The 25,136-nt window shown below is 46.9% G+C and overlaps 9 protein-coding genes across 9 annotated transcripts; 3 read left to right on the top strand and 6 right to left on the bottom strand.

The window, feature by feature from the left end:
- Positions 1 to 129: 129 nt before the first annotated feature.
- Positions 130 to 2,811, bottom strand: AGABI2DRAFT_201718 (hypothetical protein; the record flags this gene model as incomplete). Its single annotated transcript, XM_006459390.1, has 16 exons — positions 130 to 465; positions 518 to 546; positions 599 to 631; positions 684 to 917; positions 980 to 1,012; positions 1,070 to 1,278; positions 1,377 to 1,438; positions 1,493 to 1,749; positions 1,800 to 1,975; positions 2,032 to 2,060; positions 2,116 to 2,191; positions 2,242 to 2,278; positions 2,332 to 2,420; positions 2,473 to 2,507; positions 2,563 to 2,625; positions 2,682 to 2,811. The coding sequence occupies 16 exons, from the start codon at positions 2,809 to 2,811 to the stop codon at positions 308 to 310; spliced, it is 1,650 nt and encodes a 549-aa protein (XP_006459453.1). The 3' UTR covers positions 130 to 307.
- A 1,573-nt stretch (positions 2,812 to 4,384) lies between these two features.
- Positions 4,385 to 5,596, top strand: AGABI2DRAFT_66354 (hypothetical protein; the record flags this gene model as incomplete). Its single annotated transcript, XM_006459389.1, has 5 exons — positions 4,385 to 4,588; positions 4,641 to 4,814; positions 4,875 to 4,943; positions 4,991 to 5,200; positions 5,249 to 5,596. Coding segments are annotated over 5 exons (1,005 nt in total), but the record flags the coding sequence as incomplete, so codon positions are not given.
- Positions 5,597 to 7,017: 1,421 nt separating this feature from the next.
- On the top strand, positions 7,018 to 8,692 carry AGABI2DRAFT_191422 (hypothetical protein). The gene is made up of 7 exons (XM_006459388.1): positions 7,018 to 7,032; positions 7,098 to 7,173; positions 7,236 to 7,269; positions 7,343 to 7,551; positions 7,613 to 8,237; positions 8,286 to 8,350; positions 8,409 to 8,692. Exons 2-6 carry the CDS (start codon positions 7,118 to 7,120, stop codon positions 8,310 to 8,312), a joined length of 951 nt encoding a protein of 316 aa, XP_006459451.1. The 5' UTR covers positions 7,018 to 7,032; positions 7,098 to 7,117; the 3' UTR covers positions 8,313 to 8,350; positions 8,409 to 8,692.
- A 1,222-nt stretch (positions 8,693 to 9,914) lies between these two features.
- On the bottom strand, positions 9,915 to 11,477 carry AGABI2DRAFT_201711 (hypothetical protein; the record flags this gene model as incomplete). The annotated part of the gene is made up of 6 exons (XM_006459387.1): positions 9,915 to 9,980; positions 10,031 to 10,621; positions 10,687 to 10,746; positions 10,816 to 10,952; positions 11,017 to 11,349; positions 11,402 to 11,477. The coding sequence occupies 6 exons, from the start codon at positions 11,475 to 11,477 to the stop codon at positions 9,915 to 9,917; spliced, it is 1,263 nt and encodes a 420-aa protein (XP_006459450.1).
- Positions 11,478 to 11,547: 70 nt separating this feature from the next.
- On the bottom strand, positions 11,548 to 14,513 carry AGABI2DRAFT_184138 (hypothetical protein). The gene is made up of 8 exons (XM_006459386.1): positions 14,437 to 14,513; positions 14,295 to 14,368; positions 14,046 to 14,242; positions 13,402 to 13,971; positions 12,705 to 13,344; positions 12,527 to 12,650; positions 11,898 to 12,460; positions 11,548 to 11,837 (listed from the first exon to the last, which is right to left on the bottom strand). The coding sequence occupies exons 4-8, from the start codon at positions 13,884 to 13,886 to the stop codon at positions 11,604 to 11,606; spliced, it is 2,046 nt and encodes a 681-aa protein (XP_006459449.1). The 5' UTR covers positions 13,887 to 13,971; positions 14,046 to 14,242; positions 14,295 to 14,368; positions 14,437 to 14,513; the 3' UTR covers positions 11,548 to 11,603.
- Positions 14,514 to 15,509: 996 nt separating this feature from the next.
- AGABI2DRAFT_191420 (hypothetical protein) lies at positions 15,510 to 17,360 on the bottom strand. Its single transcript, XM_006459385.1, has 10 exons — positions 17,211 to 17,360; positions 17,087 to 17,150; positions 16,864 to 17,030; positions 16,652 to 16,813; positions 16,503 to 16,597; positions 16,435 to 16,445; positions 16,285 to 16,385; positions 16,165 to 16,231; positions 15,763 to 16,106; positions 15,510 to 15,703 (listed from the first exon to the last, which is right to left on the bottom strand). The coding sequence occupies exons 1-10, from the start codon at positions 17,298 to 17,300 to the stop codon at positions 15,626 to 15,628; spliced, it is 1,179 nt and encodes a 392-aa protein (XP_006459448.1). The 5' UTR covers positions 17,301 to 17,360; the 3' UTR covers positions 15,510 to 15,625.
- Positions 17,361 to 18,197: 837 nt separating this feature from the next.
- AGABI2DRAFT_201707 (hypothetical protein) lies at positions 18,198 to 19,149 on the bottom strand (the record flags this gene model as incomplete). Its single annotated transcript, XM_006459384.1, has 4 exons — positions 18,951 to 19,149; positions 18,805 to 18,898; positions 18,666 to 18,752; positions 18,198 to 18,613 (listed from the first exon to the last, which is right to left on the bottom strand). Coding segments are annotated over exons 1-4 (780 nt in total), but the record flags the coding sequence as incomplete, so codon positions are not given.
- A 113-nt stretch (positions 19,150 to 19,262) lies between these two features.
- On the bottom strand, positions 19,263 to 21,857 carry AGABI2DRAFT_218669 (hypothetical protein). The gene is made up of 11 exons (XM_006459383.1): positions 21,832 to 21,857; positions 21,617 to 21,769; positions 21,319 to 21,564; positions 21,238 to 21,271; positions 20,915 to 21,184; positions 20,748 to 20,856; positions 20,655 to 20,695; positions 20,189 to 20,604; positions 19,998 to 20,138; positions 19,738 to 19,946; positions 19,263 to 19,669 (listed from the first exon to the last, which is right to left on the bottom strand). The coding sequence occupies exons 1-11, from the start codon at positions 21,843 to 21,845 to the stop codon at positions 19,278 to 19,280; spliced, it is 2,025 nt and encodes a 674-aa protein (XP_006459446.1). The 5' UTR covers positions 21,846 to 21,857; the 3' UTR covers positions 19,263 to 19,277.
- Positions 21,858 to 21,997: 140 nt separating this feature from the next.
- AGABI2DRAFT_66665 (hypothetical protein) lies at positions 21,998 to 24,734 on the top strand (the record flags this gene model as incomplete). Its single annotated transcript, XM_006459382.1, has 13 exons — positions 21,998 to 22,065; positions 22,115 to 22,188; positions 22,242 to 22,280; positions 22,380 to 22,548; positions 22,599 to 22,640; positions 22,693 to 22,782; positions 22,835 to 22,886; positions 22,936 to 23,278; positions 23,332 to 23,339; positions 23,388 to 23,586; positions 23,643 to 23,803; positions 23,855 to 23,886; positions 23,939 to 24,734. 13 exons carry the CDS (start codon positions 21,998 to 22,000, stop codon positions 24,732 to 24,734), a joined length of 2,073 nt encoding a protein of 690 aa, XP_006459445.1.
- Positions 24,735 to 25,136: the final 402 nt, after the last annotated feature.

The raw sequence follows: 25,136 nt of genomic DNA, 5'->3' as shown, positions 1-25,136 counted from the left end.
GATGATCATGCGCATATTAGGATATGTGCCTCGCGGCGGACACTGTCTTATGCTGCGTTAAATTTGTTCTTCGACGTCCTAATCTATGGCGGGGTTGCTTAGCTAGACGTGCAGTCCCACGTCTCGACGTTGTTACAGGAATTGATTGAACTGTGCTCCTCGCATTTGCGGGTACCGGACGCTAAAGGCTACGAGCAGAGTCACCCCAGTGATATTGTACTCTGAAAGTAATTTCATCAGTCCTGAAGTTGTGAGTGATGTAGTACCAAGTCACATCTACTAATCTTTTACTCGAGAAACAAAAGGATCAATCTGACACTAAGCTCATAAGTATGGGTAACGCTTGGTGTATACCATCAGCCTGTTCAATGTAGGGTGCCGAAACACCAGTCATTTTCCAGATTATTCTGTGCTCCGGGGCGACTTCGAATTTGAATGAACTGAGGAGTACAGCCATGACTACCTCTGCCGAGCATACGGTCAAAAGTTGCAACAACACGTATCATGAAAGACATACTCATTTCCAACTGAGAAAATTTGAAGCCACTAGAGAAGCTAGAGTTAGTTACAGTCAGAGAACTGAAAAAAATAGGCCTACATGCAGGCGCGTGAGCCTCCCAAAAACGTCATCCTTCATGACAAGAAATCAGTCGACGTAAATGTGTTGAAATATTAGGGCATACAGGTGAGAATAGATTCCAGGTAGACGCGCTTCTTCCAAAGGTTTTGGAAGAGCAGATAACCACCGTTCAGGCTTCCACTCGAGTGCATCCGCTCCCCATAAATCCGGATCGGTGTTTGATCCAGTGATCGGTATCATTATATTAGTTCCTTTAGGAATTATGATTTCCCTGATCTCCTCCCCGTTTTTTCCAATGATTGGCTTGGATAGCGGAACCACTGAGTCTCTAATTGCACTTAGAACGAGGCCGAAATGAGTATGCGGAGAAAATGTGTGCACAGGTGTTAAATGACATACATGCGCACACCGGGAAAATTGACCGGTGGGAATCTGGATCGTCACCGAATGAGTACAACATAATAAGGATAGCAATGGCACAATGCTCACAATCGTAATGTTTCTCGACAAACGGCATCGAGGTACGGTAAAGAAACAAGTTGGTCATAGGTCAACTGACCGTCCCTCTGAGCATCACGAATTTCTTTGCGTAATCTGTCTTGAGCATCCATTTCCGTTGATAGGATCTGGAAAACACGGGCTAGAGCCGACGATGTCGTGTCCATAGCAGCGAAGATGAAAGTACTAAATGTTGAGGACTGAGTTACAATCGTTGATAAACCAACGGAATGACATACGAGACCTGATACTCGGAGTTTCAATGTCAAGAACTTTTCCAGTGGAGAGATGCACGAACCTGCCCACAGACTTCTTCATCCGTCAGCCGATTGTCTTTGCCTGCTTCAAGGTTTGCTCTCACTGATACAGCATCAGGTGAATGCGAGACCAAAAGGTCAGGATTGAACAACTCACTAAGAATAGTAATAATGTCTTTCTTTTCCATCATTTCCGCGGCCACGGCTTTATCATTACTCTCCAATGCACTTTTCTTCTTTTCAATGATTCCCCGGGAGTTATTGTACATGACGTCAACCACATGTTTGAGATTCTGCACTCGCTCAAAAGGGGTGTGCTCGACAATAAACCTTTTCAGACGTGGAAAGTTCCAATTATTGACATATGGGAAAAATGGGTTGAGAACGAAACCAAAGGAACCACTGGCAAGAGGGCTGAGAGTATAATGAGAATCATGCTGATGATATGCAAACGAATTACTCACAGAAATTGTTTGATAGCTTTTGCGCAAGGGTGATGATAGCCCTCGCCCCCCAAACTGTCAAAAGAACAATCCATTCCGCTTTGGCCAATCAACTCTAATGCTGTTCTGGTTAGCCAATCATGCATATCAACTACTTGACGTCCGTTGTGCAATTGAGTCTTTAGAGTTGAACACAGCTTTTTGTAAAATAAAATTAAGCATCGACTCCACAAACGAGACCATCGTCACATACTCTTTCAGTCACCTCATAGAACAATGGAACTTGACAATTTCCATGATAAATAGATCAGTCCGGGCGACGAAAGAAGCGACGCACTCAATTCGCGCATGTGTTTGATAGAAAACACAGGATTCATCAACTTCCTTTGTTTCCTGTGTTGTTCACCTATCCACTGGTTAAAAGTTGAAGTCTTCAAAGAGAAGGGATTTAGATACCGAAAACTCCCAATAAACCTTCCCCAAGGTACACCTTGTTACGACTATCATTTTCATGAGATAAATTAATCATTGATCTGAAGATGGTATGGTATACCCAGTAAATCCAATCGGTTCGTAGAATTGCTGATCCTTAACCAAGATATGGTAAAGAGCCTTTGGATCGTGCGTCAAGAATACTCGAGACTTTCGTCGGGTATGAATAAATTTATAAAATAAGGAGAATTGAATTGCACACCCCAAGCGTTCCTGCGAGTTTCTGGGCCCGTCCGTCTGTATACGATGCTCAACAAAGAATGAAAACCGAACCAGGAGGATAGAAACACACATGTATCCAGGATGTGTCGCTGATAGTCCCACCCGTCATAGCTTAATAAATCACGTATATTTCCTGGAACGTTCGTCAGGACTAGCCTCTTGATTAAATAAATTTGTGTGGGAACTAACCATGAAAAATAGAAGTAGAGGGGGGTCCAGGTAGGTTGTCGAGGGAAGATGTGAGGACGAAACGCTTCAACGCTTCCCAGCCTATCCAAGAAATGGCAGATACTAGGATAACTTCGAGGAAGGATATCATAGAAAGTGTAATTCGAGAGCGACGGACGCACACCAGCCCACTCCCCGGTAATAAAAGTATTAAGCCGGAGCGTGCCGTCTGGCCGCGTCTGGCCGATTTTGGACCATTAACGTTTACCCAGTGGAACAATTTCAAACAGGGGAAGAAATGTCGCAGGGGGGTTGAATCCGCGGCTCGCTCGGATGACAGCTCCCCGGCCAATCCCCGGCCAACTACCTGGGAAAACACCGGTGGAATAAAAGCCTCGGATGCTTGCAGGGAAGTTGTTCAGTGCGATCGCTAAGATACGGTAGATTCCTGTTTTAAACAGTATAATAAAATGTCGAAAAAATAACGCACCTTGAAAATCGGCATTTGGCTCGGTTTTCTCGAGTGACTTTCTTGCCTATCTATGAGTGAAAGTCGTGCGCGCCTGAATGAGTATTCGAGACTACGTGGCCCGAATTAGTGACATACAACTGAAGTTGCTCGGTCGCCAGCCCCTTGCGGAGGCCTATAAAGAAGACCGCGTACCTCGGCCTTCCCCGGCATAACGGAATGACCACCGTGATCACTGATCAGAGGTTCATTCATGTGCATGATCGATCTGATCGATCATTGACCGAACCTCTGATAGTATGTGCTCCACGCTTAAACACCACTAAGTTTATTACACCTGGAGCTTTTCCCAGAATCCTTATTCCTTTAGCCAAAATGCTCCTTTCAATGTTCCAAACAGAACTGCTGGACCAATCTTGATTTTCTTCGAAACTGATGGAGTTATAAAATTGAGGCTCTCAGATTTTTACTAGATAAGATAAGATAAGCGCTATATATAGAAACGTACTAAATATTAACTGGTCCATCAATCTCGCGACCACAATCTTCTCATGATCAGGTGTACGACCCGACTGAATGTCTTTTTCCTCAAAGTGTCATTGCAGGCTTCCCACCAACTCCTCACCCTCAAGCTCAGAAAGCTCTTCATCACTGGAGATTTCAATTCATACTAGTTCCGAGGCTTTGCGGGTGATGTATGCTACCTATACACATGTCCAGACGTGCACTACTGAGTCCTGACATCCCTGACAACCTCCGAGAGCGGCTTTCCACCAAGTTTTTTGATTTTGATTTAACCTTGACCGATTTTTTCACTGTCCAAAAGAGGTGGTGAACAAGCGTGGATGGAACATTTCATCGTAAAAGCCGCTCTAGTTATCATGATCATTGATTGTTGACAGATATATGACCCCAATGCTTCGGCGTGGGAGATGGATACAGTATTAGCTGCGAAGATGTCACATGGCAGATATCAAAGCTCTATGATCGAAGCGCCGGAGGCCTCAGTATGCCTCTTGCGACTGCAACTGCCTATCCAGCCCCATCCGACTTGAGCTTGATATTACAAATTATCAAAAACCCCTCGCAGCAAGCTCGCGTCGTAGGACTCTCTCAGGAGACGACGCACAGTGTGTTGCCGACTTTCTGAGTCAGGTAAAGTCCGCCTTTATGACGTTCCGTATGCTGAAAGACAACTGACCATTGCCAGCTCATTTACGAGGATGATGCTTTGTCTTCGGACAACACAAAATACCTTCTTACGCTGCTTCAAAAACTTGTGAAATCTGCTCAGGTTCTACCACAGTGTTACAAGCTGCAAGAGGTCCAATGTGACTTTAGCCAGGCCCGCGAAGGAGGCTCATTCGCAGACATTTTTCAAGGGCAATATGGAGAGCAAAAAGTTTGTGTCAAAGCTGTTCGCATCTTTCAAAAAGCCGACAACACCCGTATGCTGAAAGTAAGTCAACAAGGAATCACACGAAATACAGGCTACTCACAAAGGACCAAAGGCGTTCGCGAAAGAGATCGTTATATGGGCTCACCTTTCGCATGAGAACATACTCCCGTTCTATGGGATATACGAAGGAGTATCGGGAAGAATATGCATAATATCACCATGGATAGATCCAGGTGATCTGTCTGTGTATCTTCAGAACTTTCCACACAGACCCCGCCTGCCTCTGGTATGTATCCTGATCCCCTGCCATAGCGTAAATTCGCTGATGTTTAATCTTGTCGCTTAGGTTGGGGATATCACTGCCGGTCTACAGTATTTGCATCAGTCAGATATAGTGCATGGCGATCTTAAAGCTGTAAGCTATCACAATATTACACTAAGCAACAACTGAAAATTACGCAGAAAAATATCCTTGTCTCAGACGATGGGCGGGCATTGATCGCAGATTTTGGTATATCGCGTATTGTGGTCTCAACAAAGCTGGCTTCTACTCAGGTCTCGAGCGGTACTATGCGTTGGATGGCTCCAGAGCTACTCATTGACGACGAAGAGAACTGTCCTACAGTGACACTGAAGAGTGATATATGGTCTCTCGGCTGTGTTTATTATGAGGTATGACGTCTTATAACCAAAAAGAAAGGTCAAACTGATACTTGCTAGATTTTTACACGCAAAATTCCCTTTTATCATTGTGCCAACGATGCACGTCTAGCCATGATTCGTCTAGATCCCATGGCGATACCAGACAGGCCAGCGGACTGGCCTGAGGAGGATAGTATTAGTGACGACATGTGGTGGTTGATGAGGAGGTGCTGGGATAGTGAACCCTGTTCTCGGCCCAATTCTAACGACATTCACGCGTTGGTAACTGACCTATTTGGAGTCCGTGAACAACGATGGTCGCACAAAGCTGCTCTCTGGAAGGTTGTTGGAGGTGGGTTAGAGATTGGACCAACCAACGAGCGTGCGAATCGCATCTTGTTTCCAGTAAGCGGAGCTTTTACTTGATTGCTTGATTACTGCTAAGTGATTGATTAGGTTCCCGAGGATCCATTTCGGGTTACCTCGACATCTTTTCAACCGCCGGTCCCTCAGCTTTCTTCCGACCGTCCCGTGCATAGCGGAAAACTTTACCCCCACATGGATTACTTGGTTTCATTGACTGACACTCAGCAATTATCACAGCGATCCAATCTTGACCGCTGTCAGGGAGATTTATCCGTTCATGGCCAGCATTTTTCTGGTCCTTACCTCGACGCAATACCAGCGATGCCGTGGCAATTAGTGTCGAGTCACTATACAGCGCCCATTTCAGAAAACACTGTATCCGCGTACACAGAGGCTCCTGCGAATCGAAGAGCTTCGGATGCTAGGCGAAGAACATATGTCTGTGTCGTGTGCGATGCCATTTTAACTTCCAAGAAAAACCTGATCAGTAAGTTATTCTTCCTGAATAGGGACTGAAGTCGCTAAACTGTGTTCCTTATGAACAGTTCACATGAATATCCATTTGAGAATTAAAACTTTCCGCTACGCGATTTGCCAGAAAGAATTCCATGGACAAGCAACATTAACCCGTCACACCAAGACGGTCCATTGCAACCGAGTATAGTTCTCATTTTTTGAACTCTCTTTATCAATACGGCTCATGTATATGTGTAACTTACCTACTTCATCTGGCGTCGAGGGCTTTCCTTTCCTTTCCTTGTATTTTTGGTTTATATTCTAGTTCTAGACTTATGAAGGTGCACATTTATTGTCAAATGTATTTTACTCCCTATTGTGACTGAGGATACTACCGTCATTGCCGCGCTAAATTTGTTCTTCACTGCCCTAACATACGGTATCGTTATTTAGATATCCAGTACATAAAATCATTTTGTGGCCGCAAAAGCATGTTCGTAATCGCATCGGTATCTGGAACGGAGCTCCACAAAAGGCAGATAGATGTCCTCCTAGTAGCTCTGAGGTGACCATACGCCGGATGGTCATGATCGACCTCGGAAGTGGGTTTCGAAGAACCGAGCCCTGACTTCGACGAACCTTCAATATTTCAATGTTGAGCGCTTCAGCATATGCGTTTACTGTTATCTATCTCTTTATGTAGACCTATAAACAAGACTGGAGTACCAGGACAAATTCGAAATTCGTTTCCTGGGTTCGAGTCACTAGTCAGACAATAGTGAAAAATACGGTCTTACAAGAGTATCACAAAATCTTGCATGAGGGCAAGTTGATATGGGCCCGAGTTTCGTATAATTACAGGTACCGTGTATAAAGCGGAAAGGCATCGAACACTAACTAAATAAATCCATGTACTCTTAGCACAATATATTGAGGGTGATGGGATCAGAAGGCCGGATGTAAGCTGGATGGGATGGGATGCTGGTGAGTGTTAAGCAGGCTGTTAGCCTCAAGGCAACCACATGCAGTGCGGCATTGAGGCACGTCAAAGCTTTAAAGCCGTTGAAGCATGTGTCGTGTCTTTACCCCATACCCACTTCCCCAGATCTCTAGCAATTAGTGACCATGGCGAAACGTATTAATGCTACGAGAGATGTCCGAAAAGACGACACCATCATTGCGTAAGTGAAGTTTTCTCCAAGAACGACCCCCTTGAAAGTCCGGACTTAATGTAATGACACAGCTTCATGGGTCCCACTGGAGCTGGCAAGAGCTTTGTGGGTAGATTTTATCACGACGACTAATACTAAACTCACCGTCATGATGATATTTGTTTTTTTCTTTCTCAAGTTTATTGACCTCCTTACGGGCGCCAGTGATCAAGACCGACGAGCTGGCAGCACTTTGAGATCGGTTACTAGCCAGATAGAGGCCACGACCGTCGTTCACCCTTCCGATAAGGATAGACGTGTTGTCCTCGTGGATACACCTGGATTCGACGATACCACTAGATCCGACATGCAAATACTACAAATGATCAGCGAATGGCTCCAAAGCATGTAAGTTTCATATCTTACTTATGGCTTTGCAAAGGGTCAACTGAAAGATATGTGCGGTTAGGTATAAGGCAGACGTGAAATTGAGTGGGCTTATATACCTTCACCGTATCACCGACAATCGTATGGCAGGTTCGCCATACAAGAACCTCCGCATGTTTGGCGAATTATGTGGAGATGTCGCCATGAACCAAGTGTTTTTAGTATCGACTATGTGGGGAAAAATCAAACCAGAAATCGGAGAGGCCAGAGAACAGGAACTTAAAGACAGATTCTGGGAGCCGCTGATCAAGAAAGGATCCAGTGTCGAACGTTTATCCAAGACCAAAAGTGACGAAGCCTGGCGCATCGTCAATAAGCTAATTGAAATCCACGATAAGAAGTTGAAAAAGGAGATAGTACTGTTGCAGGAGGAAATGGTCGACCTTGGAATCAAACTCAACGAAACCCAAGCAGGAAAGACCCTATATACTTCGCTCCAAAAACAGCTTGTGGACCAGAAAGATGCTTTGAAATCATTACTCACCCAGGTGGAGAAGTCGAATGATAGAGAATTGACGAAGGAATTGAAGAAGGAATACGATAAAATTGAGGCTGACTTTCAGAAGACGTTCGAGGAGGCGAAAAAGTTCAAGGTATCCATTGGAACCAAGATTGTAGGGATATTTGGAGGAAAGAAAGCGAAAGCTGTAAGTACAATTCCTCGAAACGGCAGCCATTCACTAACACCATTACAGAAAGCCGTCAAGATTGGAGACGCGTAACTGCGTAGCATCCCGGTGAAAACAGAATAAGACATCAGGTATGATGGTCGTTGACGTATTATAAATAGTCTTGCCGGCTGATGTATTAAGCTACAGCTATCTGCGGAAGCTCGTTTCGACGGAGCAAACAATGATTAACAACAGTAGTTGTAAAGGAGGACCCAATCATCTCGATATATGTATAGTTCAACCTCTGCATTGAACATTCCTCTCCTTGGATAGTGTTACTTTCCCATCTACTCAACTCGCAATTGGCTTTGCACGGTCTCGTTACTTGAAGCCTGATATTGTATCAAGCATATGCTGTTCTTGTTCCTCCATGGATGAGACCACAATTTCAACAGGACTTCAATAGTAACCGAGGAGAATTAGATCCCGTAAACGCAGGTATGCAGAGTGATGTAGACTATGAGAAGGAAAAATGGACAAGAACACACAAATCAACATCTCCCGAAAGCAAAATATCGACAATCAAGGCAGAGAAGCAAAAAAATGTAGAAGCTGGAGAGACGATGCAATCTCGTCACAGCTATAAGAAGTCCCATTAAAATATGCGTCAAAGTAATAAAGAAAGAGAATGAACAATGCAGTGTATATTTTGATGTGGGGAATGTCGTTTAGACTTAATGAAGTAGCATGGCGATGCAAACGGAGTCAGAGGTGACCGAGTACAAAAAAAAATCAATGGGAATAGAGTCATCGAGGGACAAAAAGGTGTCCAAAAGGAGCTTGGTGTTCTCCTTGCCGACGAAAACGCGCAGCGGAAGGCGCGGACTCCTTTCCTACTTGTCGATAGAGGCGACATCACAGAGAACTTCGTAGACGCGAAGGAGTGTAGATTGAGACGTCGCAAAAGGGCGCCGCCTTCCCATCCATGGCGACCATCATCTGTCGTAAACGCGTCGTAATCATTCTCCAAATGATATAAATAAGGAAGCCATCACTGTCTGAAAGAGGTTCCTTATCTCCGAGTTCATATCTTGAAGACGGACAGGCGAACCACGAGGACGACCTAGAACAAACAAAGTGTATGCGCTTCTTCGCATAAATGGGGAAAAAATCTATACCATTGCAAGAGATTATTTGACAAAGAAGCGTGCGACTGAAGACTGTAGCCGGTTTTGGTCAACGACAATCGATGTGCTCGATACTCCGGCAGGGGGTAATCGGGATACGGGGGAAGTAGGGACGGCAATGGGAACGAGCCCCAGTGGTATTGACGTTGATACGAGCTCAGCAAGAATGGAATCAAATTATGGAGCGTCCACTTTGCCACTGTTCAATACCATGAACCTCTTGGTGCATGATAACGTGGAGAATAGGGTTGAAAATGACGTTTATGGGTGCGGACCAACAAACGGATGACTGAAGGGGAAAAGGATGATGATCAACATGGTACAAACATTGACAGAGGGGAGGGGCGGAAGAAGGTTCGGCCATCATGGGCGGGCATGGACTAAACTCGTCAAGGATCGTTATCAGCCATAAGGTAAGCTGGTGTCGTGCGTTGCATCACAAGAGAGCCGAATAAAGTCCAGGATGCACCAATGCAAAGGGGGAGAGATGAGCGACCAGACAGTTGAAGATTCGGTGGTGGGCATTTTATACACCTTGAGGTGTAGGTTGTTGGACGGGAGCGCTGACTTCCCTTGCCTGCCCTTGCACGTCCTGATATACTTAGACCAAATATCTTCCGTGCACAAGATATGATAACTCACCACACGCTGCTTTTTAGATGGTCTAGGTCGCACACCACCAGAGCCCGCCTTGGCATTAAGCTTCGATAACCCATTTCCATTCCCAATGCCATTAAGGGTCGTCCCATTCACATGAGTATCCGTCGCAGAAGTCCCATTTATCGTGACATTCGATAACATTCCATCGTCCCTGTCTCTCTTCTTCCCTCTGTGCAGATCAGGGGTCGCTGTCGCTGTCCTTGAGGTTGTGACCATGGCCGGTGGCCCAGGAATCTGGACTGGAAGCGTATGCATCTTCTGTTCCTGTTTAATGTTCGGTGATGCCGCGGAAGTCGGACGCATGGTAGAACCGAGTTTGGAAACAGCGGAACCGGGTCGTGGTACCGTAGATCCTGGGCGTGGGGCAGTTGATACCGGTCTTGGTGTTCCAGTTGATTTTGGCATTGACGAAGGTGATTGCTGGACCTGTGGCGTAGCAGACGCGCTTTTCTGTGGCATGGAGCCTGCAGCTGCCCGTAGAGGTTGTGGTTGAGCAACTGTAGGTGACGCTGCTGCACCAGCCTGTAACGCTGCGTGTGCCTGTTGAGCTTTTGCTAGGCGCTTGAGCTCCTTCTGCAGCAGAGGATAGTATTAGTGAGTTATTCATTGGTGACATCGGGACTCAAAGAGGTACCTACCCGCTTCTTCCGATCCTCTCGAGCTTGGGCAGACTCCAAGATCAAAGTCATGACATTCCACTAGATATTGCCGAGGTGATGTATGAGTCAAAAAAAGATGACATCACAGACGAGGAGAACGGAACATACGCCTTTCAAACCTTCTGGACTCACTGCGAAGGCCTCTTGCTGTGTCCTGACGTCAAATTGATGGATACGCGTAGGTTGCTTCGGTGGGATCATCATCATGCTTGTCAAGTAATCGTCCTTTTTCATCGAATGTTTTCCTAAAGCATCGAGTGCCGGAATAATGAGCAACATGTAGAGTAGTGCCAAAGCAATAACCCGCACCTGGAATGCCCTTGATGAGAGCCTTGTAATTACTCTTCTTCCTTTTTTCGCCTTTCCCGCCTGCCGCATCATCCTCGTCAGCATCTGTAGCTCCGGTGCTGGCGGCGCCTGGAGGATTGGAGTTCTGTGCTTGTGGTAAGGGGTTGCCGGTGTCAACTTCTTTTCCCTTTCCCTTGTCAAGCGTCGAGGAAGGTGTGGGAGTCGAGCGTAACTGGCCATCCTGGACGTATTGGGTAGCACATGGGCGAACATATCTGTCGTAGGCAGAGAGGAGATGGAAGCGGGAGAGAAGGTCCTGGGTGCTCGCGAGGTTCTGTCTTGGTGGCGGCGGGCCTGGAAAGCAGAAGAGTGTGAGCGAAAGACGAGTGGGAGAGGGTATAAGTACCTGGCGGTGGGAGGAAGAGGGGCGGGTGGTCTGTGCGCGGCGACGAGGGGCCAGCTAGCGCATTCGAGTTGTTCATGTCAGCGCCGGGAGAGAGAAAGTGATAACAACCGAGAAACGCCCTCACTCTGTTTGTCCTTGTTTGGTCTAGGAAAATACAATATGTTAAACTGAGTCTATGGAATACAACTTGAATATGTCATGTCTACCCGCTCTCGTACCCGGCAGCACCCCCTCGCAGGTCCTTGCTCGCCCGCGATCTCCCCCGTGCAACGTCCCCGGCTCTCTTCTGGCCCTTCGTGTCCCCGTCCTTCCCAACCGGATTTCTCACCAACATCAGCAGCACCAACGCCACAGAGAGCGATGCAACCGCCACCATAAAGATAGCCTTGGGCATCCCGGCCACCGTGCTGCTGTAAACCATCCCAAAGAGCAACGGCTGCAAAAGTTTCATGGCAATCAGTAACATGACGCATCACAACTATTGGTAGATTCTCACCCCAAGGATCATTGATCCAATCGCCTGCAAAAACGCAAACGCACCAAACACACCACCCACATTTCCACCCTGGGCAGCCGTGCTGGCTTCTGGTTCCGCCGACATTTCGACGTCAGTCGTCTCCTCGTCTCCATCCCTCATCGTCGGCTGCAAGACTGTCTCCCTGGCCTGCAGGATACACAACGCCAAACTATGAATCGCTGGTGCCGCGCCTGTTCCAAAACTAGCAAACCCGGTCGCAAGAACAAACAAAGTCTGGCTTGATTTCAATGAGACAGCTCCTCTATTTGCGTGGCTAGCTTGGTTTAAAATCTGCTTTCCGATAGACGTTTCATGAAGTATCGGCGCTGGTGATACGACGACGAGCAGATCAGAGACCACGTCCATCAAGAGGGAACATCGCACAAGGGACAAATCGAACGCAATTTCGCGGCCAAGTTGACTTCGCGTTGGCTTTCTTTTCCCTCCATCCGGCGTTGCTGCTGCTATTACAGGCGTGACGTTGCTTTTGTCCTTCCCTTTATCCGAGTCGACCGCTTTGGGTTTGAGTATTCCGATAAGGACTAAATTGCACAATTTGTGAAATCAACGTCAATGCTTCTAAAAAGGTCGAGACGTCGAACACTCACAAGGAAGTATAACCAACAATGCTATCGCCCTCACTCCACCGAGGTATGAGATGTACCAGCTCAACTGTTCAGCCCCCCATCCATACATATGTTCAGCATACAGATACTTTAGTTGATATAATCCCTGTTCGTAGCGCAATCAGAATCAGTGTCCGATTGACAAATCATTGAAACTCACCAGTGTCAACATGTAAGAAAAATATGCCACTCCAAGCGCCGTGAGGCTCAAATCTCGCCGATACGATCCCAATTGACCACCCGACTTCACTTTCACTGGCAGAAACACTGCTAACACCGATAGGATTTGGACCGGTGCTGTTATAATTGGTCCAAACAACTTCCTAAAAAGGCTCGTTCTTCGTCTCCCCTCTGCTACCACACCATCACCAGTGGGCGTTTTCCCTTTCCCATTGGCATCATATTCTGCTCTTGCTTTCCTCCTTTTCTCCTCTGACAGTGACTCGGGAAAAACAAAAACAGCAGCCAAGAAGTTTAGGAATGAACAACACACCGCCACCCAAAACACGCTAGTGACGTTTTTGTTTCCCCCGACGCCACTGGCACCAGAACGTGAAATCTGGTATCCACTGATAGTAGGCCCAAGGAGGACGCCCAAGTAAGTAACGCCCGTGAATCGAGAAAACACTTGCGCCCTGGAGCCACTGGAGGTGCAATCTGATATATATGCTGATGTGGATGCTTGCACTGTCGACCAACCACCGAGGGCACCTTCAATCACAGGTGCCACGAGGAGAAACTTGTGTCCATGCTTCGAAAAAACTGAACCCGGGGTCGAAGCAAGGATGAAGGCCAGATCACTGGAAAACCAAACCTTAGCAACACGACCAGGGAATTCCGGTGATCACGCAACGTACGTCAGGAACAATCCCAGAGTTGATATAGCAAGTACACTTGTACGCCCATGGCGTTCACCAAAATGTCCCCATGCCCCCGTGGTTAATGCGGAGAGCAGTCCCATGCTCGTAGTCATGATCATTTGCAATTTGGCTGCTCCAGCTTGAACCCTTGGGTCTTTGACACATCGATTCGACGGTATACTTCGAGGATCACCAGTTTCGTCGCCTGGTTCAATGGTGTCTTCATCGTTACTACCTGAATCAAATATACTGCCTCCGTCTGCGATGCTCAATTGCAAAAATGGCTGTGATTCGGGGGCGTGCGAGGCAAACTCTAGGACCGATACCGGATTTGTTATTTTAAGAACAGGAGAGTTTAAGGAGGAAATATTAGTCATCAAATGGGGAAAGGGCGTGGATGGTGCGGCGGGATGACTGTGGAGACCATACACTCGATGACACGAAAGTTGCGTGAACACCTCCACTCGAGGCGCGAGCGTCATTCCCCGCTATATTTAGTAATTAGCGCTTATCGAAGAAATAATTGGGGATCAGGGCGTACAACGACGGAAACAACCAGTGCAAAAGGTACAATCCTTGTATGCGCATCAATGATGAGTTCGTTAATTGATTCAAAGCGCGTACTCACCATAATGGCCTAGCTCTATGAAACGGTTTCTTCGGTCTCTTATTCTCCCCCGTCCGTGATAGTAGTGGTTCGCGTTCATCGAAATCAACCGTCGCCGCGGGGAATTGCGGGCTGCTACTGGTGCTAGCGACGTCGGCTCCGTGTCCAGTCATACTTATACAGTTCTAGTCGATTGCTACTCTTATTCTAGTCGGATTCCGCGGTAGGTGTCTGTGAAAGGGTCAAATAGGAACAATGATGATAGTCAACAAGCTCTTTGCACCTGTGTAGTTGATAATAAGGGGTAGGGTTAGGGACGAAGAGGGCGCGGTGACTCAGTGAAATCACCCCCAAGGTCTATGAGTGCAAAGGGGAATGTCGTTAAAGGCCGGTTGGATATATATATAAGAATTTCGATCACGAACAAAGTTCGTATAAATCTGTTACTGTACACGTCCTTTGTAGGTGCTTGATTACCCGATCTTGATCCCGCTGCACAGCGAGACTAGGACGCATCTGATGAACGTGTTGATATCACAGCACCCTGTTATAACTCTCGTGGAGTTTCATTTGAAAATAAGCCACGGGTAGGTTTCTGGCGCCCTTTGCGTGAACGAATCTAGGACATGATGGGTGCACGATTCACATTTTGATAACCCCATGTCCTAAAGAGTATATGACCACATAAGCAACATCCTAAGTGCTGGTGGGACCTTTTGGACACGAGGACTATGAACACACCTTCGGCACGAGGTCATTGCCCAATCCCAATGTTCTTGCCCATGATAAGTTCCGGAGATAGACCACTGTACTCTAGTCTATTCCCGAAAAGGGGTCAGCCGCTTCGGTTTCTCGGCAATCAGGCCGCCCTTACCAAGGCAAGGACTCGGGAGAGACCAAGGGTTTGCCAGGGATGTGAGGGTTCGAAACCGCCGGCATCCGGACGACGGTGTTTGGTCTGTGTTTGGTCTAGAAACTGGCCAGTCTTCCCCTCTGCCACAACACGTTGTATGCGTCAGCGCGCACGCTCGAAACATGGCTCCATTCTTTATCGGCATGCGTAGTCTATTTCAATCATCTATTTGCCATGCGGTAACAGCCTTTGTTCTCGCCATCTTATCAACTCGCGACGCAATTAGCAACCGCAACTGCCCGCTTTCAGTGAAAAAAGTAAAAATAGAATTGATCCCATCATAACGACGACAACCATCCTGGATTGTCCCTACAAGTATTGCTATTATGACGCCTGAGACAGCTGTCTCCCCTGCGGTCACTGGCAAATAGAATGGCATGCAGAACGAGGCTCATCATTTAACGTTTTGGAAAGAGACGATCGAATTGTCGTCCTAGCCGAGGACGGCTCGCGGCTTCCAAACTTACCACCTAAGCTCAATGAAGCATTAACGACTAGTCTTTCTCAAATATGTCTCTGACGTAGACTGTGTGATTAGAAAAGCACCCCGTGTTGACGTAGCTGAAACTTAACCACATGTACACCTTAAATTTCATCTTGCAAAAGCTATATTCATATTCATACATGGACTACACCCGAACGTAACATGTTGGTTTGCAGAGTTATTCCCTACACATTTCGTACCTTTAGGTATCGATATTTTAAAGGAAGGGCATAAGAGCCTGAGGAAGCACTTGAGCAATAGAGGGGCCGTTGGGGGGCTCGATAGATTGGAAGTACTAGACAAAGGATTTCCACGTCAAGCATTGCTTGTCCAAGAATGGAATAGAAAACGTACGTCAGCCCACCATGGACCAGCGGACCACCAAGAAGCACCGATCCAAACACCACCAGCGGCCTGCATGGTACAGAAAGCGCTCTTGACAGCATTAATACAGGCTGAGTTCGAGCCAGCACCCATTTCGCCCAAGAAACCCTTGAAGTTGTTATCCTTGAGCCATTGAGTTGCAGCCTGGAGTCGTTCGCCACCAATGGTCGACGAAACGCACTGGTCGCTAGTGCCGGAACCGTCAGAATCGAGGTATTGGTGCATTTGAATGGCAATGTTGTCCAGCGGATCAGTGAGCTTCGCAAAGGCAGCTCCATTTCCGGAGGAGATCCATGTCCAGGCACCAGTCCATGCTAAATCACATCGATTGGTAAGGAAGGCTGATCTGCAGGACCATGAAGGGTTACTTACAAGTACCCTCTACCATGATGAGCTGGGTAGCACCATTGTCACGGATAGCATTCACAGCGGCTTGCATCTATTGGGACATGAGGAGCTGATTTTCGCCGAAAACATGCGAAGATCACGTACACACTGGTATACGACCGATGCATCGATGCCATTGGGCTCGTTCATGAGATCGAAAATGACGTTGCTATTAGATTTGAATTCACTGGAGAGGTGTGTCCAGACTAGATGCTCGATAAAGAAAAGTCAATTCTTGATGATAGAAACACCTACAGGTCGCGAATCTGGACAAGAAACGCTCAACAAGATAATAATATTTTACCCGTAACAAGAATACTCACGCATTAGCATCAGTGATAACTTGGCCGTTGAACCGCATGAAATTGTGAGGGTCAATGATAGCATGTGCGCCCTTGCTGGTGATATAGTCAACAATCTGCGGGGAAGGTTAATACAATGCGTGATCCCGACTTTCTTGTTTGAGACTTACTGTACGCAAACCACTCAGGTAAGCGGAGTTGAAAGAGCCTGTGATACCGCTGGGAGCAAGACGCTCCAGCAGGAAGGGAATACGGAAAGTATTGAATCCCTTGCCGACAAAGTAGTCGATGGAGCTGGGGCTCGGCCAGGTATAGTCTGTTCCGAGAACTCCCTATACGAAGTATTCAATCTAGCATCGCCGAATTGGAAAAAGAAACGAACGGGAATATTCTGTTGACCGAATTCAGCACCGGCTTCATTGACACCAAAGTACTGGAACTTGGTCCTGGTAGCACCACATAGGGTATCACCGGGATTTTGGGTCGCGGTAGTAGAGGTAGGTGAAGGATTGGTAGAGGTGGAAGACCCTGGCAAGCACTGGGAATAAACTATTGTACTGGGTGAGGTCAAATTCCTTCGGATAATAATGTTGGAGTAAACCCACAGTCATTAAGTTTAACACATTGTGTACCAGAAACACAGGTTGTTCCACCGGTCCAGCCAATCCCCTAATATCAACAAATGATTTAACACTAGTACCACATTAGATTGTCGGCTGGAAAACTTACACCGCATTGAGCCCATACGGGCTGTTGAGCCAATGCAGAGGTGGTGAGGAGAGCCACAACGGCTACCAGGGAAGCAAAGAGGGACTTCATTCTGCAAAGCCTGTGGGCGTTCCATAACCACTGAACCGAGTTTTTAAACCACAGTCAATATCTTTGTCCGTGAAATTCCCGAATATCTCCCAAATTGGCGTCACATGAGTGGTTACCTTCGTTTCTCGGAGTGGAGCTTCGCAGGGCCAAGCATAGTGCGCTTTTCGCAAGGATTCTCGGAGATGTCATAGCATTTATATCGAAAGTTTTCCCTCCTGAAGGATTATTGTCCTTGGTTTCTCCTGGTGTGCGTATGTGGCGTGTGTACGACGTGTGGTATTGTGTGGGAAGTTGAGTATATTATTTCCGAGAGAGCCAGTGCTGAGGAGGCAGAACACCCGCGCAGTAGCAAAGAACAGACACGAGTGTGTGTGAGAGGGAGATCGCGGAAGCGGCTAGTAAATCCGAGATTCTTCCCCGGTCGAAATGTCGCCTGAAAAGTTGTCTAAAATCAATGTTTCTGAGCTTCCGTGTGGAGTGTTCGACAACTTGCCCTGTGAAGTTGATGCGAGATGAGAAGAGGCAAGTTTTGGCAGCCTGGGAACTATAGCATAGGACGCTCGGTCAAATCCGTGGCGGCCTTGATCTCCTGCAATGGCTAGGGCATGTTTGTTCGTGCTCAGTGTGAAGGAGTTTAACATTAAATTGATATTGTTGGACCTGGTTAGATGATTAGATCTCATTGCCTCAGAAGATCACCATCGCTTAAACATCCTGGCATACTACAAAAGTCAATTGAATTTAATATACCTCCCCAATCATACCCGTACAATATTAGCAGCAAGTACCTGAAGTTATAGCATGGCGCTTTCAACGCACACTGGAACCTCCAAGACCAGTACTTCTTCTCATACTCCCGAGATTCGATGGTCCTTCACCACGATCATCATACTCACGACGTCTCTGCGGCATCCCATAACCAAATGAACTAGATGTGCTTTGCACAGGAATTTGATTCCATTGATTCCAATATTCTCTTGGTTCAGCCTGCCGACGATTATTCCAGAAATGGTTGGCCAATCCTCCAAGGGCTGCGCCTGACCAAAATCCAGGTCTCCATCCTTCACTCGCGCCATTATTCGACGGATATTTGGTATAAGGGGGTGGAGGATTTGACCAATCGTCGCGACGAGGAAACCATCCACCACCGCCACCGCCACCACCTCCACCTCCGGGTCGCGAACTTGATCCACGTTGGCGTCGAACATTTGAACTGTTATTGCGAGAGAGGCATGATTTGACCAAGTTGTAAAGAATGAACACCAGGAATGCCACCCATGCGACAGTGAATATGATATCCCCCAGACCATAAGCTTTACAGCATCGTCAGAATAATCGAAGCAGTCCTTGACGTCTTAAACTCACATTCAAGGAAAGAAAAGGGTGAACCTGTTCGTCCGCTCCTTAAGGTGCCAGGAACTTCAACAAGCCGGTATTCCAATCCACAAGAACCTATAAACTTTTGAGAATGAATGTGAAACCAAATGCTAGAAGGTTTACTGACCTTTGAGAACAAATGGATCTCCAGACTTTGACCATCCTTCACATGAGACGTCAACCTTCCCAAACCGAAGTCTTTCCGGCAGATCTGCTTCGCACTGCGGAGGGTGTTCAATGCCTACCCAAACGGCCAAGATTCAGTCGGTCTACCTTCCAGTCCACATCCGTCCCGCTACCTCCGAGGTTCACGCAGCGGACGACTTCGGGTTGATAGAGCCTACATGGTTTGCCCACACATGTCAGCTGCTTTATCGGGCTTGTTCGTTGGGAAGTTGTCCAAGCATCTTTGTAGAATGTCAGCGCTGGTATTTTAGCGAGTTCGAGTCGTGACATGAGGGTGGTAACAAGTTATGACGTTCTCGGGGACTGGTCCGAGATCCCCAAATCATTATCCGTCATACTCAAACGTGGCATAACGTGTACGGATACACAGATTCAACCGCAGCTCAGAACCGAAAAAGTCTATGCATAATGATATTATGCTAATGCAGGACATTCACCACAAAGCCCATGTCCACATCCCCAGCAACTGACCACTCCAACCCCAAGAATACGCAGAATTAATCCCACAATACTAATTACTCCTTCTCCAAGAACGAACCCACTAGCAACCACTATTAAGCGAATATCACGTCCGTCCTTCGCATACCTAGTCCGATAAATATATTCCATGATACCACCGATTAATCTCGCAATCGAAAATGAAGGCGTGTTCAAAAAACCAATGGCGAACGCGACTCCAGATGGTATCCATTTTGCATACCATAAATCTCTTCGTACAGCATGCACTTTGATCATTGAAAGCACAGCAAATAGTGTTGCAAATGCGGCCATGAATACAGCACTGTTTTCCGGTAAATGGCCGTCACCTGTTCATTGGAAAGGGAAAAGCATCAACCATTAGTGGAATCACTTGATCGAAGAAGATCATCCTTACGTAGAAGCCTCGCGAGACTTAGCCATACATACGCGGTCGGTGCTGGGAAAGATGGCCCGGGAATTTCGTATGCTCGATTGTAGAGTGTGAATGCCGTGGCAGTCACGATGATTGACATTGAAGATCCGACCAACTGTCCGTAAAACTGGGCTCGGGGAGAGGCACCACAAAGATGCCCTGTCTTGAGATCTTGCATTAAATCTCCGGCTCTGCGTCATGATTTGAGTAAAAATTTAGGAGAAGATAGGATGAGGATGTACTGTTGCGCCCCTGCCTCTGCTACACCGCCTGCGATGATGTTCGCAGCCACATTACCCGGTTGAATCCATGCAAAGAGGAGTTGCGAAACCTTGCCGAGTCCCGAAACAGGGTTCAAATCCGTTTCTCCGAGTGCTCGAACTCTGCCGTGAATACATCAGTCGGAGAAACTGATAATGACTGTATTACATACCCAATGACACTCAACAATCCTCCGAGTATAAACCCAAGCACGGTAGCCCATGGTTTAATGACTTCATTTCCAAATACAACCCATACCAAGAAAGTTCCGACAATTATGCTCAATAAAACCCCGAAGGTGACCCAGTCGGTCGGCACCAGCCTATCAGGAGTCTCCACTTCACGGTCTTCTTTTACTCTTTCATCATTTTGAGCTCCAAATAGACGGATTCGTCGCCGATCAAAAATATTAGTTATCTGCTCCAGAGCCACGGGAAGCAAGGAAACAAGACTATCTGCACACATGATTCCGAGCGACGTCCATAATATCCATCCCCGGGCTCCATTTGACATGTCACCCACTGGGCCTGGAGCCCAACCAGAGTACTTGGAGAGAGGCGACAGGAAGGCCCAACCAACGACCATACCCTAGCATAAGGCGATGAGAAACGAGAAGCAACTGCATAACATACACATACCAAATTCATGCTGACAGTAGTAGGGAAACCCATTATGATACCTGATACACTTATCAGAGATCCGCACTTATGGAGAGCACAAGAGCATCGCACCTTGCCCAATGTATGATAAACTCGGTGTAAAGTACCAGAGCCATTGTGTCGCAAGATATCCTCCAAAGATAGGTATGGCAAACAAGACAGGGAAAAAATATGCTGATAGCTGAACAATATGACCATGGTCAGACATCGCCTATTTTTTGAATCACCGGTGTACTCACGCTGACGACCGCAGAAAATACAAAACTCCAGAGTAATGGACGCCATCCATCGTGTTCCACGACTTCCGGCACGCGATCAACACTCCCCACCGCCTGATATGAGGGAGGGGGTTCCGCGGTCGTATCTACCCTATCAATGGCCTCGTTATCAATTTGTTGATATCCTTGTCTTCGCCTGAGGGTGGTATCGGGAGGGGGAAGTTGATGAAGGACGTTGATTAACTGTGCTGTCGCTGTCCCGGAGGGAAAGGCTAGCTCTTCCTCGACGATCTATATGAGTTATCTACAACCGTGTCGACTATCCAGAATATGAAAGTACGGACGACTTGTTTACGGATAGGGGGCGATAAGAATACTCTGATACGCATGAGATGTGATAGACGTTGAAAAATGACTTGACTTACCCGAAATACGCGACTGAACATGACCAGCCGATGGCAGCAAGCCAGGACAAGCGTATAGGGGGCGTTCCGTCCCTTTCTTCGGACAAAAGTCCAAGAGCAGGCAATATACCAACAAAGCCGGCTGCCAGCGGCATCGTCCCCGTTGCAACAGCTGTCGTCTGTACTACAATAACTTCCTGAGGTGTCAGTGGTGCGCTGAACATCCGTGAAATCAAGAAACCGATGAGAGCGGACTGGATGGACATCCTAATTCCAAAGCGTTAATAGACGAGGAATAAACAACGAGAACAACACACACATAGAAATCCACCCAGATTGCAGGCCGAGGCTAAGATTCGTGAAGCATAGTAGGCAGCCAATTGCCAGACCGATGATGACCGCTCTCGCCGAGAACTCTGGCTGCGCGCTGCTGGAGGACGCTGACCTCGGTATAAGGAGTCGTAGAATTCGCCTGTATTCAGAGCCGCGTTTAGAGTGCTGCAGCTTAAATTTTCAAAGACCACAGCGACTCACCCGACGCCAGCCATTCCAGGCTCAACTTAGCAGGCTCTGGCTTGGCTCTGGCTGACCAAGCCACTCTATTAAACTGTGGCTATGAACTCTATTGATTCATGTTTACGCGATTGACTCATTTGGACGCCATCATCTAGAGATCGATACAAGTTCTCCCTCTGCAAAGATGACACAGAAAGTCAGAGCTGCGCCAGAAGTTTTGCGCACAGTCAAATCACCTAATCCAGCTATCGAGTAAGTTTTTTTTTTCAAGTCCGTTTGACTGGGAATTGAACGATGTCAGCTTACCAAAGGAGGGAGAGGAAAACATCCTCATTACTTCTGCCTTGCCGTACTGCAACAATGTGCCTCACCTTGGTAAAAGCGTCGCGCTCAATCATGCTTATACTCGTAAATTTAACAATAGACAGGAAACATAATTGGAAGCACTCTCAGTGCAGATGTATACAGTCGGTAAGTCGCAGATCTTCCATCTAACTATCAAGTTATCTCACTTCCTGGTAGATATAGCCGTGCGTCTTCCAGATCTTGCCAAAAGCTACTTGCAGACCCCCCTTGTACAGGTTCCAGAAATCGGCGAACCGTCTACGTCTGTGGAACGGATGAATACGGCACAGCTACCGAAACTCAGGCTCTGAAAGAAGGCATCACACCCAAGGAACTATGCGACAAGTATCATGCTGTTCACAAGGAAACATACGAATGGTTTGACATTGGGTGCGTTCCATTTTGGGTCGTCATCATCCCGCAACGCTCATGTCTAGCAGCTTCGATTATTTTGGTCGTACAACAACGCATCATCATACTGAGTGAGGAGACTGTTTTTAGGAATTACACGTCAATTGATTCCGCGTATGCTAGAATCTCACAAGAGATTTTTTTGAATCTCGGACGTAATGGTTTTTTGGAGAAGCAAGAAAAAGAGCAGACTTATTGTGAAGGGTGTTCGAAGTGCGTCAAACGATCATCTTTTCGTTGCCAACAGCTTCTAACTCTAGCTCAGATTCCTCGCTGACCGATTCGTAGAGGGTATATGCCCACATTGTGGATTCGATGTACGTCGAACTATTTTCTTTTTCTGGTTATAACCTCACTGCTGTCCAGGATGCTCGTGGCGATCAGTGCGACGGTTGCACCCGGACGCTCGATGCTATTGAGTTGGTCAAACCTCGTTGTCTAATCGACAGAACCCACAAAGTAGTCACTCGCATATCCATTCATATGTATCTCAAACTAAATGAAATTCAACCTCGTACGGAAGAATGGATTAAACAATCTTGGAAGGCCGGAAGATGGTCTCCCAATTCCGTTATCAATAATGGAGAAATCATTGACGCTCGAATGAAGAGTGGTCTCCTACCCACTCCTCTCACGCGTGACCTTTCTTGGGGAGTCCCCGTCCCAATTGAAGGGGAGGATGTGCATGGCATGAAGGGGAAAGTACTCTGTAGGTCTCATACTTACATGTTCTCTTAGCTTATGCTGACGACCCATTGTTAGATGTCTGGGTATGTATCTGTTACTTTTTCCGTGAATTATAATCTTATCAGATTTAGTTTGACGCTCCTATTGGATACCCGAGTATAACAGCGAATATCTCTCCAGAATGGAAACAGTGGTGGTTCAATCCCAAAGACGTCAAGCTATACCAATTTATGGGAAAGGACAATGTTTACTTCCATACCGTATATTTCCCATCTATCCAAATTGGTGATGGGCGTGATTGGACAAAAATTCACCATCTGTCAACGACAGGTCAGTCAACGCAGTTCACCATCACCATCATTATCTCTCTGAAGATTATTCGGCAGAATACCTGAATTATGAGGGAGGAAAATTCTCCAAGAGCAAGAACCGCGGAGTCTTCGGGCCCGCGGTGAAGGATACTGGAATACCTTCATCAGTTTGGCGATACTACTTGCTGTCATCTCGACCTGAGACCGCTGATGCTATGTTTTCTTGGGCCGATTGTGTGCGCTACGTTTCCCTGTGACAATGTCCGTTAACTAACGTTTTCCTCAAGGTTGCCGCCAATAACAATGTTCTCTTGAATAAGTGAGTACCTAGACCATCTTAGGGCAAATGACATCTCAAGAGAATGTGTTAGCTTCGGAAATTTCGTCAATCGTGCCCTCAAATTCGTCTCATCTCAATATGGTGGTGTTATACCCGATGGCGGAGACGCTCCTGGCCCCTATTCCCCTAACGACGAGCTGGATTCAGAGTTCATTACCGGCATCAACGGCCTACTGAAGGATTATATAAACGCCATGGAGGCGGTAAAGCTACGCCTTGGTTTACAAACCGTCATGCTTGTCTCCATGAGGGGTAACAACTATCTTCAATCCTCCGGTCTCAACAAACAATTGATGACGGAGAACCCTACGAGATGTGCACAAGTTATCTCACGAGCTGTCAACCTGATCTACGTCCTCTCTGTCCTCATATATCCCTTCATGCCAGCCACCTCCGAATCCATCCTTACCCAGATCAACGCTCCTGCTCGTATAGTACCTGAAGTCTTGTCAAACGATATTCTTGCAGGCCATCATATCGATACCCCAGCGCATTTATTCAAAAAGATTGAGGAAAAAATGATTGATGTTTGGAGAGGAAGGTTCGGAGGACAAGAAGCTTCTCGACAAGAAACTGCTGCTGATCCGTTGAAAGCTGATCCTGGAGCTAAGAAATCATCGAAAAAAGTTGCGACACCTATATCCAATGGACCAAAGTCCCCAGAGGCATTGGCCTTAGAAGCGAAGATTACTGAGCAAGGGAACCATGTTAGGGAATTGAAAGCGCAGAAGCCAAAGACTCCAGAATTAGATGCGCAGATCAAAGATGCGGTGAATGTTTTGAAGAAGTTGAAAGCTGATCTTGAGGTGGAGTTGCAGAAATCGTAATGAAAACCTTGGATGAAGGCAGTGTTTTTGTCAAGCGTTTGTCGAAATTATTTGTGTTGGATCAATGTGCGTATGATAGGGTCGGTGTAGTAGAATAATAACACTCTCAAAACTTGTAGACTATGGTCATGTCTTCTCCTCTCATGACAGCCGCCTCCATCACATGGAAATGACCCGAGACGTATCAAAAGATATCGGGTTGTTACGAGGCTGCGATCAGGGCTTAGGACCTCGTTGATGCACTATTGACACATGAGACAGGATATTGGACCCTTGATTATGTATGGCATGACGTCGGAAGCAAAAGTTACCAAGGCCAGGCACACTACATTGGGTATTTTGGAACGAGCCCTCTGAGGACGGTACAAAACCATATTTTGTTGAAGTCCTACAAGTGAGCTA

The sequence above is a fragment of the Agaricus bisporus genome (genome assembly GCF_000300575.1).
Source record: "Agaricus bisporus var. bisporus H97 unplaced genomic scaffold AGABI2scaffold_3, whole genome shotgun sequence".
NCBI lineage: Eukaryota > Fungi > Basidiomycota > Agaricomycetes > Agaricales > Agaricaceae > Agaricus > Agaricus bisporus.
Note: the sequence above shows the minus strand (reverse complement) of the source record. Positions and strands in the feature narration are given on the sequence as shown.

Coding starts and splice junctions, on each gene's coding strand:
- AGABI2DRAFT_218669 (XM_006459383.1), bottom strand. Junction 20,139..20,188: donor GGATTGTTGAGTGTCATTGG/GTATGTAATACA, acceptor TATTCACGGCAG/AGTTCGAGCACTCGGAGAAA. Junction 19,947..19,997: donor GCAGAGGCAGGGGCGCAACA/GTACATCCTCAT, acceptor ATCATGACGCAG/AGCCGGAGATTTAATGCAAG.
- AGABI2DRAFT_184138 (XM_006459386.1), bottom strand. CDS start 13,886: ATGACGCTCGCGCCTCGAGTGGAGGTGTTCACGCAACTTTCGTGTCAT. Junction 13,345..13,401: donor ACTCTGGGATTGTTCCTGAC/GTACGTTGCGTG, acceptor TTGGTTTTCCAG/TGATCTGGCCTTCATCCTTG. Junction 12,651..12,704: donor TTTCTTACATGTTGACACTG/GTGAGTTTCAAT, acceptor CGCTACGAACAG/GGATTATATCAACTAAAGTA.
- AGABI2DRAFT_191422 (XM_006459388.1), top strand. CDS start 7,118: ATGGCGAAACGTATTAATGCTACGAGAGATGTCCGAAAAGACGACACC. Junction 7,174..7,235: donor AAAGACGACACCATCATTGC/GTAAGTGAAGTT, acceptor GTAATGACACAG/CTTCATGGGTCCCACTGGAG. Junction 7,552..7,612: donor AGCGAATGGCTCCAAAGCAT/GTAAGTTTCATA, acceptor ATGTGCGGTTAG/GTATAAGGCAGACGTGAAAT.
- AGABI2DRAFT_191420 (XM_006459385.1), bottom strand. CDS start 17,300: ATGAAGTCCCTCTTTGCTTCCCTGGTAGCCGTTGTGGCTCTCCTCACC. Junction 16,232..16,284: donor CATCGGTCGTATACCAGTGT/GTACGTGATCTT, acceptor ATGTCCCAATAG/ATGCAAGCCGCTGTGAATGC. Junction 16,107..16,164: donor CATCATGGTAGAGGGTACTT/GTAAGTAACCCT, acceptor GATGTGATTTAG/CATGGACTGGTGCCTGGACA.